At 44.6% G+C, this 17,668-nt stretch overlaps 2 protein-coding genes across 2 annotated transcripts; both read right to left on the minus strand.

The window, feature by feature from the left end:
- Nucleotides 1–2,831: 2,831 nt before the first annotated feature.
- LOC144500951 (interferon alpha-B-like) lies at nucleotides 2,832–5,156 on the minus strand. The gene is made up of 4 exons (XM_078224448.1): nucleotides 5,025–5,156; nucleotides 4,841–4,930; nucleotides 3,039–3,278; nucleotides 2,832–2,930 (listed from the first exon to the last, which is right to left on the minus strand). Exons 1-4 carry the CDS (start codon nucleotides 5,154–5,156, stop codon nucleotides 2,832–2,834), a joined length of 561 nt encoding a protein of 186 aa, XP_078080574.1.
- Nucleotides 5,157–10,887: 5,731 nt separating this feature from the next.
- Nucleotides 10,888–16,067, minus strand: LOC144500952 (interferon alpha-7-like). The gene is made up of 4 exons (XM_078224449.1): nucleotides 15,936–16,067; nucleotides 14,017–14,121; nucleotides 11,095–11,328; nucleotides 10,888–10,986 (listed from the first exon to the last, which is right to left on the minus strand). Exons 1-4 carry the CDS (start codon nucleotides 16,065–16,067, stop codon nucleotides 10,888–10,890), a joined length of 570 nt encoding a protein of 189 aa, XP_078080575.1.
- Between the last annotated feature and the right edge of the window lie 1,601 nt (nucleotides 16,068–17,668).

Consider the following 17,668-nt stretch of genomic DNA (forward strand, 5'->3'; position numbering starts at 1 on the left):
GCTCCGCCATTTGATCAATGCTGATATGCTCCTCCTCCCCATTTTCCTGCCTTCTCCCCTAACCCTTCAACCCATTACCACTTAAAAATCTGTCTAAGTTCTCCTTAAATTTATTCACTGTCCCAGCATCCACTGAACTTTGGGATAGCGAATTCCACAGATTCACAACTCTTTGGGAGAAGTAGTATCTCCTCAACTCTGTTTTAAAACCGACGCAGACGCATGGAGAATGTGCAAACTCCACACAGACAGTGACCCAATGCTGGAAATGAACCCGTGTACCTGGCGCTGTGAGGTAGTAATGCTAACCACTGTGCCACCTTGCCATCCCTCTCTGGACACAGGAGACACACTGCAACTTACAATAAAGCTGACAGGAATAAACTAATGGTAAATAAAACTGTCGGAATTGTAAATATTTGGGATGAGAGGCAGAAGGAGGGTCAGGAATCTCTTGGAAGAATTTTACAAACAACATTAGCCAGAAACATGCCCGGAAATAACAAGACCTATGGCAGCATGTCCACCTTCACCCGGTAAAAATCTCAGCTCCATTTACAGATACCTGGGTCCAATTTGATATCTTCAATGCTCTCATGAGATATGAGCGACTCTGGAGGCCAACATTTGTTGTTCATTCCTATTTGCCCCTCAGACGGTGATGGCGAGCCACTTTCATCACCTGCTGCTGCCCTTGTGAAGTAAATAAACTTACAGAGGTGTTGGGAAGAGATTTCCTGTTTTTTTATCGAGAGACAGTGAAGGAACGGTGATGTGGTCCCAAATCGGGATGCTGGGTGGCTTGATGGTGAGCTTGCAGGTTGTGTTGTTAACATGCATCTGTTACCCTTGATCTTCTCGAGGGTAGAGGTGGTGGGTTTGGAAGGTGCTGTTGAAGGAGCCTGAGTGGGTTGCTGCAGTCAATCTTGTAGATGGGACACACTGCTGCCACTGTGCGACGGTGGTGTGGAAGTCAATGTTAAGTTGGTGAAAGGGGTGCAGGCTTCCGGGTATAGATATTATTCAATGAGTGGAGATTTCATGCTATGTAGAAATTACAGACAATTGTACAGCTGTTTCTTTATCCTCACTTTTGACCCTTTCCACCTCCATCACCCTTATCAAAATTGAGAGGTCTTTGCAAAACGATCTGCTCCAATTTAATTGCCAATAAATGTGACATGAAGCAGCACAACGGGGCAGTATGTTCAAATTCATTTTTTTTGAAAATGCACTAAACTATTAATTTATGCATTTCTGCATTTAATTGGGGGCAGATTAGCTCATTCACAGATATCTGTTGACCCAAACCATAGATATTTTAATGAACTTATCAGTTTACCCTCTGTTAGAATCCTGCTCAAAAATGACTGAAAATGACCTTTAAAAAGACAGGTCCATTTTCTGGTGAATCTGGGGTGCAATATTTATTTTATTTTCAAATTCAAAAGTTACATTGCCAATCACTTTATCACAGGTCTATTGCTGTCCTCACACCAAAATGGCTCAATTTTGTTTCTGGAGCCTTATTGAAGGACTGTAAACAATTTCAATGGTGAATAATTTACCCTGGGGTGAGGCCAATTTCGTGTTGGCCCATTTTTCAGTGTAATTGTTTGGCCAAAAGGCTAACATCCATGTGACACCCTCACTGGTCACAGAATATCACAAAGCATTTGACAGCTGATGGAGTGCCTTTGAGGTACGTTGTCTGTTGTAATATAGGAAACACATGAGCCAATTTGTGTTTCATACTCCCACAAACAGCACTCTGATAACGAGCAGAGAACCTGGTTTAATGATATTGATTGTGGGTAATTATCAGGTTGGCAATCTTGAATTAGTGGATTGCTCCTCCTTCTTGTGTTCTTTTGTAATGCAATTATTATTTAACATGCAGATTTCCAGAAGGTGTAAACCATGATACCACATGAGAGATTTTTATCCTGATGTTCCACATATTGTCTTTCCTACCCATAGACTGATTTCCCAATCCGTACTCTGCCGCTTTTTAAAAGTTTGTTCAAATGGGTTGCATGTCACGGGAATGGTGGGTGTTTGTTGCCCATCCCTAATTGCCCTTAATGGATATAGCATTCTAGGCCACTTTAGAGAGCAGTTAAAAGGTAACCACAATGTTGTGGTTCTGCAGCCATGTGCAGGCCACAACAGGAATGGAGGGCAGATTTCCTTTCCTTACAGACATGAGTGAATCAGATGGGGTTTTCGGGCAAATTCATAGAAATGAAAAAGAAACATAATTTGAACCAATATGTATTACGAAAAATAATTTATTGCAAATGTTAAAACATAAAAACATGGTCTCATTCAGTATAAAAATTGCCAGTGTGGAAAAACATTGTCTATTCCATAAGTGTAAATAAATAACAATAACTTAACATTTTTAAACTCATTTTATACATTGTGGAAACTGTCACATTTTGTTACACAAATATATCACAACAATAAATATCAATAAATTAGGGGAGCTGAAATTGGCTGAAAAGTTGTCCATTTAGGAGGGCAGAAATGGAAAGGTCAGCGTGGCTCTGGGTTTAAGGTTCTGCAAACCCACTTCCTGAAAGCCTGACAGTACATTCCAAATCAGACTCTCCACACACTGAAAATGTAACGTTGCATCAGAGGAAAATAACACAACCGTAAATATCAATAAATAAAAAATAAATAACCCAACAAGTCACCCATTATTCTCCCATCATTAATGTAAAGTATAAAATTCATTACAAATATCCAGAAATAAATATAGTTTTAAATGAAAATTCTTTAAAATAAATATTCATTGTTCCCAGTCTGTAATAGAAAAGTCTTTTTCAGTTTCTTCTCCTGATTTGTGCCATTACGGAAGTCATCTGTTGTAATCGGGCCCTGGTCTCAGTGCGGATTATTTCCCAGGCACATTCACTGAATTTCTGAAAAAGAAAATTATTCAGGAAAATGGATTACAGAATGAATAGATTCCAAGAGGGTGAATTAATGTACATGCCAATAACCACACAGTCAATCATCAATGGTCCTACCTCCTGATTGAGGAACTTTTCCAGTTTCCTGAAGTAATTGTGAATGGTGAAGTTTCTCCTCATCTTGTGCTCTGACTCTTGTTTCCTGACACATTCTTCCAGCTCACTGAGCTGCCGATCCAGGATCAGCCGGAAAAGTTCCACCTTGTCTCGGGCCCATGTGACTGAGCCCAGATTCATGCTGTAGATCTTGTTGATGTGTCGCAGAGTTTGATAGACAATCTGGGTCCTGTCCTGTGTCTATACAAAATATACACAATGTCATGAGAGAGATAACATTCCCCATAAGGCATAGTATGATATAGGCCATAAACAAATAAGGCTAAAAATGTTCAAATGGAAAAGGATTGCTATTTCTTCCTTCATGGGATGTGGACATCACTGGCAAAGCCAGAATTTGTTGCTCATCCCTAATTGTATTTGACATAAATATTTCAGGGGACATTTAAGAGTCAACCACATGATTATGGGTTTGCAGTCACTTGTAGGCCAGACCGAGTAAGGACAGCAAGTTTTCTTTCCTTAAAGGTCATGAATGGACCAGATGGATCTCGACAACAATCTATGACAGTCCCATTGCTGAGATTAGCTGTATTTCCAGATTTATGAATTGAGCATGAATTCGACTGGCTGCCCTGGTGGAAATTGAACTAAAGTTCCCAGAGCATAACACTAGGCCTCGGGGCTATTAGTCCAGTGGCATGAGCACTGTGCCACTATTACATCCTAAATATTATTGGGTCAATAATAATTGCAAATAAGCAATGGGAGTTTTAAAAATTGGAGATGATTTGGATACAAACTGGGCTCCTTTCAACGAAACAGAGAGGCCAGAGGTCATCCAATTTACAATAAAATTTAGACTCTTTGTTCAGTATAGAACCAAGCTGAATGCAGACCATATACACCAAAATTATGAAAAGAAATGAGGCGTGAATATGGTACAGGAGAATTAATGCCAGGTATCATAAAAGGGAAGCTAAAAATGGGTCAGAAGAATATAAAGAATGTGGAGATACCGGTATTGGACGAGGGAGGAGAAGATACGAGTCCAATATGTTTATTTGAAAACAGTAACTTGAATTTGGCTTCAGTTCAGAAGGAGATGCTTCAAATGTTACAGTAAAGGGAGAAGTAGTAAAGAAATTGGATGGGATAAAAATTGATAAAAAGGGGGTATCACTGTGGCGGTGCAACTGGGAATGTTAATGGGTTAATGGGAACCGTTTTCCCTTGACTGCCTTTCGGAAACAGCCATAATCCTGAAATATTCTGCACTCAGGCTGTTTCCCAAACATGTATTGTACATTGTTAACGCAAGGGATATTTCAATTCCATTGAGTCACAGTGGGACACGCTGCATGGAGGCACGTTGAATTTCATTGCACTTTCTATAATTTTGAAGTTGAAATGTTTTGTAATGCTCTTCCGCAAATGTTATGAATAATTCATATTTTTGGGGTGAGAGTTAGTGATCAGAAGAATGAAAGTGTAAGGGGCAGGGAGATACAGAAAATAAAATAGTTCGCGGGCATCTGATCATTCGAGCAAGAGGGCTTATTGGAGAGGAAGGAATGGTTAGAGAGACCGATATAATTTCAGGGGGTTCGAGATAGGGAGATAGTAAGTGCGGTAACAGTGAAATTACTGAGTGAGTTGATACAGAGTGAAATACAATGACAGAGAATTCTGTCATTGTCGCAATGGGTGAAAATCCTGACCGTTGCCAGTTCCGATCAGATTGTTGATCGAACTTTCTATGAAACCTGTGTCTAAATAAAATGAACCGAGATTTTACTCACTTCTAATCCCTTCGAAAGCTTCACCAGGTCCAAGGGCTTGGACTTCAGGAAGTGTCTCTGTTTTATACAGTGTTGGGGAAAGGAGCCACCCTGAGAGGAGAAAAAATATACTTAATTATAAATCCCCAGAAATGTCCCCTGATTTGACATTTCACATGCTGCTCAGAATGCAGCTTTAACTCACCATTTGATTGAGTTTGCTGAGTGTGTGTGTGTTGAGAACTTGCTGTAACTGCAGCCTCTCACAGCCCAGACTGAGGGTCCCGGACAAGAAGAGCGACACCATCCAAAATATCCAAATACTCGCCAAAGCCATGACCAACCGAGTCAGAGTGAAACCCCCGAACTGAGGATAAGACACCCACCGGATCCGGGTTCAACTCCGAACAACAATTATTTTCAAACGAATGAAAATCTAATAGTTCCGCTTCTCAGCCCCGAGTGAACGGCTGAACTGTTCAGTCCTCTTTCCGTGTGTCTGTCTCTCTCTCTCTCCGTATCCGTGTATATATGTCGACTGTGCTGAGAGGAACTGACCCTGCCATGCTGTCTCAGGGGCTGGTGATTACATTTAAAAAGTGAAATCTGATAGCGGGAGTTTTGGAAGTTCTTCAGGAGAGGAATAGTTAGTCTGCTCCCTGTCTGAGGTAAGGAATCGGAAAGGCGGAGATTCCGGATCCAGGGACTGGAAGATCCCCAACAGAAAAATTACAAAAAGCGCTCGGTTCCAGATCAAATTTCCAACAAACTGGATCAGTATTATCAATATCCATTTTGTAAAAACAGATTATTGCCTTCAAAGTGATTGGATTCACATTAAGGGGACAAGAAAAGTTGCGGTTCGTCAGATTGTTGGATTTTGATGCTGTTCATCTTGAGTTCGCTGCCCGAAGGCGGACCCAACCTATTTCCCCACAAGAGCTCCATAAGGTGATCATTACATTCAGAAATGACACTCAATGTGCCCGTGACACAGGTAAACTCTCCCTCCTCCTTGTCGCTCTGTCCGCAGCCTTTGACATGGGCGAGCAGACCCTCATCATTCAACTCTCTCCCCCACGGTGCAGCTGATTGGGAGCACTCTCTCTGCCTCTCATTCTTACTGAAGTCATTATACCCTGAGAATATCCAAAATCGCAGCTTTTCGCCCCGCTCCAACACCACCACGCACCTCAACTTTCAGCCTCTGCTGTCTATGAGGATCTCACCCTGTTCCCTTTTCTATTTGTCATCTCCAAGCTGCCCCATGGGGACATCACTCACCATTTACCCATCACCCCTGTGCTGGTTGAATTATGTTGGCTCCTGCTTCAGAAATGCCTTGATTTTAAAAATCTCGCCCTCATTTTCAAACTCCGCCAGTCCCTCATCCCTCCCTATCTCTGTAATCACCTCCAGCCGCGAATCGCGACGAGATATCTGCTCTGCTCCAATTCTGGCCTCTGCAGAATTCCCCATTTTAATTCACCCACCATGGGTGGTGTCTCTTCAGCTGCTCAACCCTCAACCTCTGTAATTTCTGCCCTAAACCTCTCCGCCCCTCTTTACCCCATTAAAACGCTCCTTAAAATCAACTTCATTCATCAAGTTATTTCTCACCTGCCTCAGTATCTCCTCGTCTGACTGACAATCCAATGTTTCTGTATAACACGCCTGTGAATCACTTTGAACCATCAATCTCTCTCTATAATGATGAGTGCTTGTTACTGATGGGCAGTCTCTGATTTCCCCCAGTTCAGGCTCACATTCCCCTTTATCCGTCACTCAGTCCCCTTCTCCTCAATGTCTGCTTTCTATTTCTCTCTCAGATCAGAGTTGCTCCTTCAAACAGATTCAGATTCAATCTCTCCCGGTCCCTCTCTCCCCTCAATATCATTCCCAGTTTCAACTCACCATTTGATTGAGTTTGCTGAGTGTGTGTTTGTTGAGAACTTGCTGTAACTGCAGCCTCTCGCAGCCCAGACTGAGGGTCCCGGTCAAGAAGAGCGACACCATCCAAAATCTCCAAATCCTCGCCAAAGCCATGACCAACCGAGTCAGAGGGAAAGCCCGATGTGGAAGAGGAGAAACCGGCGGCTTTGGTGGTTCAGCGGCGAGAACGGTTCTTGCGAAGAGAATTCAAGTCGGGAAGTGGAATTGGAGCCGCTTGTGATCCGGGAGCGAGCGCCTGTGTTGCCGAATGGTGTGAGTGTGGATTCTGCTGCGAGCTGGCACTGGCACTGCCAGGCTGCCCGCTTTAATGTGCGCCCATTACATTGCAAAAGTGAAAATGGGCTGCAGGGGTTTTGGGAGAGCTGCGGGAGATCAATAGTTTGTGCGGTTTCTGTGTGAGGTCAGGAATGGGAAAGCTGGAGACTCCCGAAGCAGCGAGTGAGAAATCCCCGGGAGAAAATCACAAGCAGCGCTCGGTTGCAGCTCAGTGTTGTGTGGGTTTCACATCACTCGGGGGGGCACTAAGGTACTGCAGAGGTGGGCTCTGTATTGGGGGGCAGTGTGGACATGGATTGGGGGCTGCATTTGACCATCCGGATTATAGAGACACCGAGAGAGGCGTCTTTGAGTTGCCGGCATTCGGCCCCATTCCCCCTGATAGCCCCGCTGTGTTCACATCGCGTTTGTCCTGTTAACCATTCCCAGCTTGAACATTGCAGAGAGACCGGCTCAGAGCCCAGGCTCGCCGCTTAATGGAGACTGACTCCGCTCCCATTGAGCTGCCCCACAATCTGCTCTTTAACTGCAAGAAGTTGCTGATTTCTCGCTTCTTTTCTGCAGCCATTTCCAGACTCTGACTGAGAGAATATTGAATCTGTTCCGATTCTGAGTGGGAAAGTGATCCCGCTCCTTTTCCTTTCGCCCCGTTTGTTTCTCCTCTCTGTCCCGGGAAAGTGTCCGCCTCACTTTCTCTCTGGAAATGAGCCTTGTGTCAGTTTGTGCCGAAAGCGAAAGTGCCTCAGGGAAAGTGAGGCGTTTTGTCATTTCCGACAGTGGGGAGAGTTTGTGAAGAGAGCGGCTCACACTGAGAGGGCTGAGGGGAGGGGCTGCCAAAGGTTTTCTGATATCCGGGATTAACCCATGTTCCACTGGGAATGGCACCGAATCCCTGTCAGATGGACTGGGATCCGAATCTTCAGTCCGGGTGTCGGTGGGAGTGAGATCCCACAGAACCAACTGTATCATGGAATCCTAGAGTGCAGAAGGAGGCTATTCGGCCCAAAGCGTCTTCTCGCCGACCACAATCCCACCCTATTCCGTAACCCCACATATTTACCCTGTTACTCGCCTTGACACTAGGGTTAATTCAGCACGGCCAATCCATCGAACCTGCATATCTTTGAACTGTGAGGGGAAACCGGAGCACCCGGAGGAAACCCACGCAGACGCGGGGAGAATGTGCAAACTCCACACATAGAACAGTACAGCACAGAACAGGCCCTTCGGCCCACGATGTTGTGCCGAGCACACAGTGAGCCGAGGCTGGAATTGAACCCGTGTCCCTGGTGCTGTGAGGCAGCAGTGCTAACCACTGTGCCACCATGCCGCCCCTTTCTGTAGACCGGAGACACAATGCAATTTTCAATAATGCTGACAGGAATAAACTAATGGTAAATAAAACTGTCGGAATTGTAAGGGAGGGTCAGGAATGTCGAGGAAGAATTTTACAAACAACATTAGCCAGAAACATGCCCGGAAAGAACAAGACCTATGGCAGCATGTCCACCTTCACCCGGTAGAAATCTCCGCTCCATTCACAGATACCTGGGTCCAATTTAATTTCTTGAATGCTTTCATGAAATATGAGCGACTCTGCAGGGCAATATTTGTTGCTCATTCCTAATTGCCCCGCAGACGGTGATGGTGAGCCGTTTGTTTTTTACTTGCTGCTGTCCTTGTGAAGGAAATAAACCTATAGGAGTGTTGGGAAGAGATTTCCAGGATGTTTATCCAGAAAGAGTGAAGGAATGGTGATGTGGTCCCGAGTCGGCATGCTGGGTGGCTTGAAGGTGAACTTGCAGGTTGTGTTCTTAATATGCGTTTGTTACCCTTGATCTTCTGGGGGGTGGAGGTGGTGGGTTTGGAAGGTGCTGTTGAAGGAGCCTGAGTGGATTGCTGCAATGAATCTTGTAGATGGGACACACTGCTGCCACTGTGCGGTGGTGGTGCGGAAGTCAATGTTTAAGTTCGTGAAAGGAGTGCAGACTTCCGGGTATAGATATTATACAATGAGTGGAGATTTCATGCTATGTAGAAATTGAAGACAATTGTACAGCTGTTTCTTTATCCTCACTTTTCACCCTTTCCGCCTCCACCACCCTTACCGAAATTGAGAGGTTATTGCAAAACTTTCTGCTCCAATTTAATTGCCAATTAATAAATGTGACATGAAGCAGCACAACGGGACGGTATATTCAAATTCATTTAAAAACTACATTAAACTGTTAATTTATGCACTTCTGCTTTTATTTGGATGCAGAATAACTCATTCACGATATCTGTTGACCCAAACCATAGATACTTTAATGAACTTATCAGTTTACCCTCTGTTTGAATACTGCTTTAAAATGACTGAAAATGAGCTTTAAAAAGACAGGTCCATATTCTGCTGAATCTGGGGTACAATATTTATTTTCTTTTCAAATTCAAAAGTTACATTGCCAATCACTTCATCACAGGTCTATTGCTGTCCTCACACCAAAATGACTCAATTTTGTTTCTGGAGCCTTATTGAAGGCCTGTAAACAATTTCAATGGTGAATAATTTACCCGGGGTTAGCCAGTTTCATGTGGGCCCTGTTTTCAGTATAATTGTTTCACAAAAGGCTTACATCCATGTGACACCCTCACTGGTCACAGAATATCTCAAGCATTTCACAGCTGATGGAGTGGCTTTGAGGTACATTGACTGTTGTAATATAGGAAACACATGAGCCAATTTGTGCTTCATACTCCCACAAACAGCACTCTGATGACAGACAGAGAACCTGGTTTAATGATATTGATTGTGGGTAATTATCAGGTTGGCAATCTGGAATTAGTGGATTGCTCCTCCTTCTTTAGTTCTTTTGTAATACAATCATTATTTAACATGCAGATTTCCAGAAGGTGTAAACCATGATACCACATGAGAGATTTTCATCCTCACGTTCCACATATTCTCTTCCCTACCCATAGTCTGATGTCTCCTTAGCCCATTGACTGATTTCCCAATCTGTACTCTGCCGCTTTTTAAACGTTTGTTCACATGGGTTGCATGTCACGGGAATGGTCTGTGTTTGTTGCCCATCCCTAATTGCCCTGAATGGAGATAGCATGCAAGGCCACTTGAGAGGGCAGCTAAAACGTAAGCACAATGCTGTGGTTCTGCAGCCACATGTCGGCCAGAACAGGAATGGAGGGTAGATTTCCTTTCCAGACATGAGTGAATCAGATGGGTTTTTCGGGCAAATTCACAGAAATGGGAAAGATACATAATTTCAACAAATGTGTATTATTAAAAACAATTTATTGCAAATATTAAATACATCAAAACATGGTCTCATTCAGTATAAAAATTGCCAGCGTGGAAAAACAATGTTTATTCCATAACTCTAAATAAATATCAATAACTTAACATTTTAAAACTCATTTTATACATTGTGGAAACTGTCACATTTTGTTACACAAAGACATCACAACAATAAATATCAATAAATTAGGGCAGCTGAAATTGGTTGAAATTTCCATTTAGGAGGGTAGAAATGGAAACGTCAGCGTGGCTTTGGGTTTATTGTTCTGCAAACCCACTTCCTGCAAGCCTGACAGTACATTCCAAATCAGACTCTCCACACACTGAAACTGTAACGTTGCATCAGAGGAAAATAACACAGTTGTAAATATCAATAAATTAAAAATAAATAAAAATAAATAACCCAACAAATCATCCAGTATTCTCCCATCATTAAAGTAAAGTATAAAATTCATGACAAATATCCATAAACAAATATAGTTTTAAATGAAAATTCTTTAAAACAAATATTCATTGTTCCCAGTCCGTAATAGAAAAGTCTTTTTCAGTTTCTTCTCCTGATTTGTGCCATTACAGAAGTCATCTGTTGTAATCGAGCCCTGGTCTCAGTGCGGATTATTTCCCAGGCACATTCACTGAATTTCTGAAAAAGAAAATTATTCAGGAAAATGGATTACAGAATGAATAGATTCCAAAGGGGTAAATTAATGTACATGCCAATAACCACACAGTCAATCATCAATAGTCCTACCTCCTGATTGAGAAACTTTTCCAGTTTCCTGAAGTAATTGTGAATGGTGAAGTTTCTCCTCATCTTGTGCTCTGACTCCTGTTTCCTGACACATTCTTCCAGCTCACTGAGCTGCCGATCCAGGATCAGCCGGAAATGTTCCACCTTGTCTCGGGCCCATGTGACTGAGCCCAGATTCATGCTGTAGATCTTGTTGATGTGTCGCAGAGTTTGATGGACAATCTGGATCCTGTCCTGTGTTTATACAAAATATACACAATGCCATTAGAGATTCCATTCCCCATAAGTTAGCACTGCTGCTTCACAGCTCCAGGGTCCCAGGTTCGATTCCCGGCTCGGGTCACTGTCTGTGTGGAGTTTGCACATTCTCCTCGTGTCTGCATGGGTTTTCTCCGGGTGCTCCGGTTTCCTCCCACAGTCCAAAGATGTGCGGGTTAGGTTGATTGGCCAGGTTAAAAATTGCCCCTTAGAATCCTGAGATGCGTAGGTTAGAGGGATTAGCGGGTAAATATGTGGGGGTAGGGCCTGGGTGGGATTGTGGTTGGTGCAGACTCGATGGGCCGAATGGCCTCCTTCTGCACTGTAGAGTTTCTATGATTCTATGATTCTATAAGGCATAGTATGATATAGGCCATAAACAAATAAGGCTAAAAATGTTCAAATTAAAAATGTTCACCTTCAGCGACTTAAAAGGGGATCAGGCCTATGTGTATTGGAATCAAAGATTGCTATTTCTTCCTACATAGCATGTGGGCATCACCTGCAAAGCCAGAATTTGTTGCTCATCCCTAATTGTATTTGACATGAATATTTCAGGTAACATTTAAGAATCAACCACATGATTGTGGGTTTGCAGTCACTTGTCGGCCAGACCGAGTAAGGACAGAGGTTTTCTTTCCTTAAAGGTCATTAATGAACCAGATGGACGTTTACAACAATCTATGACAGTCCCATTGCTGGAATTAGCTGTATTTCCAGATTTATGAATTGAGAATGAATTCAACTGGCTGCCCTGGTGGAAATTGAACAAATGTGCCCACAGCATAACACTAGGCCTCGGGATCATTAGTCCAGTGGCATGAGCACTGTGTCACTATCACCTCCTAAATATTATTGGGTCAATAATTATTGCAAATAAGCAATGGGAGTTTTTGAAAGTGGAGATGTTTTGGATACAAACTTGGCTCCTTTTATTGAAGCAGAGAGGCCAGAGGACATCCGATTTACAATAAAAATTAGACTCTTTGTTCAGTATAGAACCAGGCTGAATGCAGACCATATACACAAAAATTATCAAAAGAAATGAGGGGTGAATATGATGCATGAGAATTAATGAGAGGTATCGTAAGGAGGAAGCTAAAAATGGGTCATACTAACATAAAGATTGTGGAGATGGTGATGTTGGACGAGGGGGGAGAAAATACAAGTCCAAGATGTTTATTTGAAATCAGTGATTTGAAATTGGCTCCAGTTGAGAAGGAGATGCTTCAAATGTTACAGTAAAGGGAGAAGTAGTCAAGAAATTGGATGCGATAAAAATCGATAAAAAGGGGGTATCACTGTGGCGGTGAAACTGGGAATGTTGCTGCCTGTCCTCAATGCATCTGTCAAAAGTCCAGGATCAAAGAGGGATGACACTTCTCAGGTGAGTAAAACCTGGATGGAAGTCCTGGAGAGGTGAGGATTGTAGGCAATATGGGAAAATGGACAGAAACATAAGGTTGTTGTTCTTCCATCACATCTTGCACTGCACCATAGAATCATAGAATCCTACAGTGCAGAAAGAGGCCATTCGGCCCATCAAATCTGCACCGACCACAATCCCACCCAGTACCTATCCACCAATCCCTACATATTTTATCCACTAACCCCTCTAACCTGTGCATCCCAGAACACTAAGGGACAATTTAGAATGGCCAATCAACCCAGCCCGCACATCTTTGGACTGTGGGAGGAAACCGGAGCACCCGGAGGAAACCCACGCAGACACAGGGAGAATGTGCAAACTCCACACAGAGAGCGACCCGAGCCGGGATTCGAACCCAGGTCGCTGGAGCTGTGATGCAGCAGTGCTAACCACTGTGCTACTGTGCCGACCAGATGCCGGTCACTTGACCAGTCCAGTACTGCCTTTGAATGAGAGACATACCCACAACTCCTCCTGACTCCACCTACAATGTTAGCAACCTGGAAGCAAACCGACAAGGTGACTTTCTCGATTCCCACTTGCTGAATCCCCTGATTCCTACTGGTTGTGTAAAGCTGTCAGTGAGGCTGAGGCCCTTATATGGGAATTAAATCTGTGTCTCCCAGACCGTCTAACATCAGTAAATGGGAACAGTTTTCCCTTGACAGCCTTTCGGAAACAGCCATAATCCTGAGATATTCTGCACTCAGACTGTATCCCAAACATATCATGTACATTGTTAACGCGAAGGATATTTCAATTGCATTGAGTCGCATCAGAGTGGGACATGCTGCATGGAGGCATGTTGAATTTCATCGCACTTTCTATGATTTTGAAGTTGAAATGATTTGTAATGCTATTCCGCAAATGTTATCAAGAATTCATATTTTTGGGGTGAAATCTAGTGATCAGAAGAATGAAAGTGTAAGGGGCAGGGAGATACAGAATTTGAAGTAGTTCGCGGGCATCTGATCGTTAGAGCAAGCGGGCTTATTGGAGAGGAAGGAATGGTTAGAGAGACCGATATAATTTCAGGGGGTTCGAGATAGAGAGATAGTAAGTGCGGTAACAGTGAAATTACTGAGTGAGTAAGATACAGAGTGAAATACAATGACAGGGAATTCTGCCATTGTCACAATGGGTGGAAATCAGTGATTGAAAATTCTTGCCGTTGCCAGTTCCGATCAGATTGATGATCGAACTTTCTATAAAACCTGTGTCGAAATAAAATGAACCGAGATTTTACTCATCTCTAATCCCTTCGTAAGTTTCACCAGGTCCAAGGGCTTGGATTTCAGGAAGTGTCTCTGTTTTATGCAGTGTTGGGGAAAGGAGCCACCCTGAGAGGAGAAAAAATATAATTAATTATAAATCCCCAGAAATGTCCCCTGATTTGACATTTCACACGCTGCTCAGAATGCAGCTTTAACTCACCATTTGATTGAGTTTGCTGAGTGTGTGTGTTGAGAACTTGCTGTAACTGCAGCCTCTCACAGCCCAGACTGAGGGTCCCGCACAAGAAGAGCGACACCATCCAAAATCTCCAAATACTCGCCAATGTCATGACCGACCGAGTCAGAGTGAAACCCCCGAACTGAGGATAAGATACCGGCCGGATCCGGCTTCAACTCCGAACAATTATTTTCAAACGAATGAAAATCTAAATAGTTCCGCTTCTGAACCCCGAGTGAACCGCTGAGCCGTTCAGTTCTCTTTCCGTGTGTCTGTCTCTCTCTCTCTCTGTATCCGTGTATATATGTGGACTGTGCTGGGAGGGACTGTCCCTGCCATGCTGTCTCAGCGGCTGGTGATTACATTGGAAAAGTGAAATCTGGTAGCGGGAGTTTTGGAAGTTCTTTAGGAGAGGAATATTTAATCTGCTCCCTGTCTGAGGTAAGGAATCGGAAAGCTGGAGTTTCCGGAACCAGGGACTGGAAGATCCCCGAGAGAAAACTCACAAACAGTGCTCGGTTCCAGCTCAAAGTTCCAACAATCGGAATCAAGATTATTAATATCCATTTTGTAAAAACAGATTATTGCCTTTAAATTGATCGGATTCACATTACGGGGACAAGAAAAATTGCGGTTGGTCAGATTGTTGGAGTTTGAGGCTGTTCTTCTTGAGTTCGCTGCCCGAAGGCGGGCCCAACCCATTTTCCCACAAGAGCTCCATAAGGTGATTATTACATTCAGAAATGACACTCAATGTGCCCGTGACACAGGTAATCTCTCCCTCCTCCTTGTCGCTCTGTCCGCAGCCTTTGACATGGGCGCGCAGACCCTCATCATTCAACTCTCTCCCCCACGGTGCAACTGATGGGGAGCACTCTCTGAGCCTCTCATTCTTACTGAAGTCATTGTCCCCTGAGAATATCCAGAATCGCATCCTTTCTCCCCCACACTCCACCACGCACCTCACCTTTCAGCCTCTGCTGTCCATGAGGATCTCTCCCTGCTCCCTTTTCTAATTCTCATCTCCAAGCTGCCCCATGGGGACATCACTCACCATTTACCCATCACCCCTGTGCTGGTTGAATTATGTTGGCTCCTGCTTCAGGAATGCCTTGATTTTAAAAATCTCACCCTCATTTTCAAACTCCGCCAGTCCCTCAGCCCTCCCTATCTCTGTAATCACCTCCAGCCGCGAATCCCTACGAGATATCTGCTCTGCTCCAATTCATTCCCCACGCGCCCCCCCCCCCCCCCCACAATTCCCCATTTTAATTCACCCACCATGGGCGGTGTCTCTTCAGCTGCTCAACCCTCAACCTCTGTAATTTCTGCCCTAAATCTCTACGCCCCTCTTTTCCCCATTAAAACGCTCCTTAAAATCAACTTCATTCATCAAGTTATTGCTCACCTGCCTCAGTATCTCCTCGTCTGACTGACTATCCAATGTTTCTGGATAACACGCCTGTGAATCACTTTGAACCATCAATCTCTCTCTATAATGATGAGTGCTTGTTACTGATGGGCTGTCTCTGATTTCTCCTCTCTCAGGCTCACATTCCCCTTTATCCTTCACTCAGTCCCCTTCTCCACAATTTCTGCTTTCTATTTCTCTCTCAGATCAGAGTTGCTCCTTCAAACAGATTCAGATTCAATCTCTCCCGGTCCCTCTCTCCCCTCAATATCATTCCCAGTTTCAACTCACCATTTGATTGAGTTTGCTGAGTGTGTGTTTGTTGAGAACTTGCTGTAACTGCAGCCTCTCGCAGCCCAGACTGAGGGTCCCGGTCAAGAAGAGCGACACCATCCAAAATCTCCAAATCCTCGCCAAAGCCATGACCAACCGGGTCAGAGGGAAAGCCCGATGTGGAAGAGGAGAAACCGGCGGCTTTGGTGGTTCAGCGGCGAGAACGGTTCTTGCGAAGAGAATTCAAGTCGGGAAGTCGAATCGGAGCCGCTTGTGATCCGGGAGCGAGCGCCTGTGTTGCCGAATGGCGTGAGTGTGGATTCTGCTGCTCGCTGGCACTGGCACTGCCAGGCTGCCCGCTTTAATGTGCGCCCATTACATTGCAAAAGTGAAAATGGGCTGCAGGGGTTTTGGGAGAGCTGCGGGAGATCAATAGTTTGTGCGGTTTCTGTGTGAGGTCAGGAATGGGAAAGCTGGAGACTCCCGAAGCAGCGAGTGAGAAATCCCCGGGAGAAAATCACAAGCAGCGCTCGGTTGCAGCTCAGTGTTGTGTGGGCTTCACATCACCCGGGGGGGCACTAAGGTGCTGCAGAGGTGGGCTCTGTATTGGGGGGCAGTTTGGACATGGATTGGGGGCTGCATTTGACCACCCGGATGATGGAGACACCGAGAGCGGCGCCTTTTAGAGCGGGCATTCGGCCCCATTCCCTCTGATATCCCCGCTGTGTTCACATCGCGTTTGTCCTGTTAACCATTCCCAGCTTGAACATTGCAGAGAGACCGGCTCAGAGCCCAGGCTCGCCGCTTAATGGAGACTGACTCCGCTCCCATTGAGCTGCCCCACAATCTGCTCTTTAACTGCAAGAAGTTGCTGATTTCTCGCTTCTTTTCTGCAGCCATTTCCAGACTCTGAGAGAATATTGAATCTGTTCCGATTCTGAGTGGGAAAGTGATCCCGCTCCCTTTCCTTTCGCCCCGTTTGTTCCTCCTCTCTGTCCCGGGAAAGTGTCCGCCTCACTTTCTCTCTGGAAATGAACCTTGTGTCAGTTTGTGCCGAAAGCGAAAGTGTCTCAGGGAAAGTGAGGCGTTTTGTCATTTCCGACAGTGGGGAGAGTTTGTGAAGAGAGCGGCTCATACTGAGAGGGCTGAGGGGAGGGGCTGCAAAAGCTTTTCTGATATCCGGGATTATCCCCCCGTTCCACTGGGAATGGCACCGAATCCCTGTCAGATGGACTGGGATCCGAATCTTCATTCCGGGTGTCGGTGGGAGTGAGATTCCACAGCACCAACCGTATCATAGAATCCTAGAGTGCAGAAGGAGGCTATTCGGCCCAAAGCGTCTTCTCGCCGACCACAATCCCACTCTATTCCGTAACCCCACATATTTACCCTGCTACTCGCCTTGACACTAGGGTTAATTCAGCACGGCCAATCCATCGAACCTGCATATCTTTGGACTGTGAGGGGGAACCGGAGCACCCGGAGGAAACCCACGCAGACGCAGAGAGAATGTGCAAACTCCACACAGTGAGCCGAGGCTGGAATTGAACCCGTGTCCCTGGCGCTGTGAGGCAGCAGTGCTAACCACTGTGCCACCCCCTTCTGTAGACCGGAGACACATTGCAATTTACAATAATGCTGAGAAGAATAAACTAATGGTAAATAAAACTGTCGGAATTGTAAATATTTGGGATGACAGGCAGAAGGAGGGTCAGGAATCTCTGGGAAGAATTTTACAAACAACATTAGCC

Source organism: Mustelus asterias, chromosome 11 (genome assembly GCF_964213995.1).
Source record: "Mustelus asterias chromosome 11, sMusAst1.hap1.1, whole genome shotgun sequence".
NCBI lineage: Eukaryota > Metazoa > Chordata > Chondrichthyes > Carcharhiniformes > Triakidae > Mustelus > Mustelus asterias.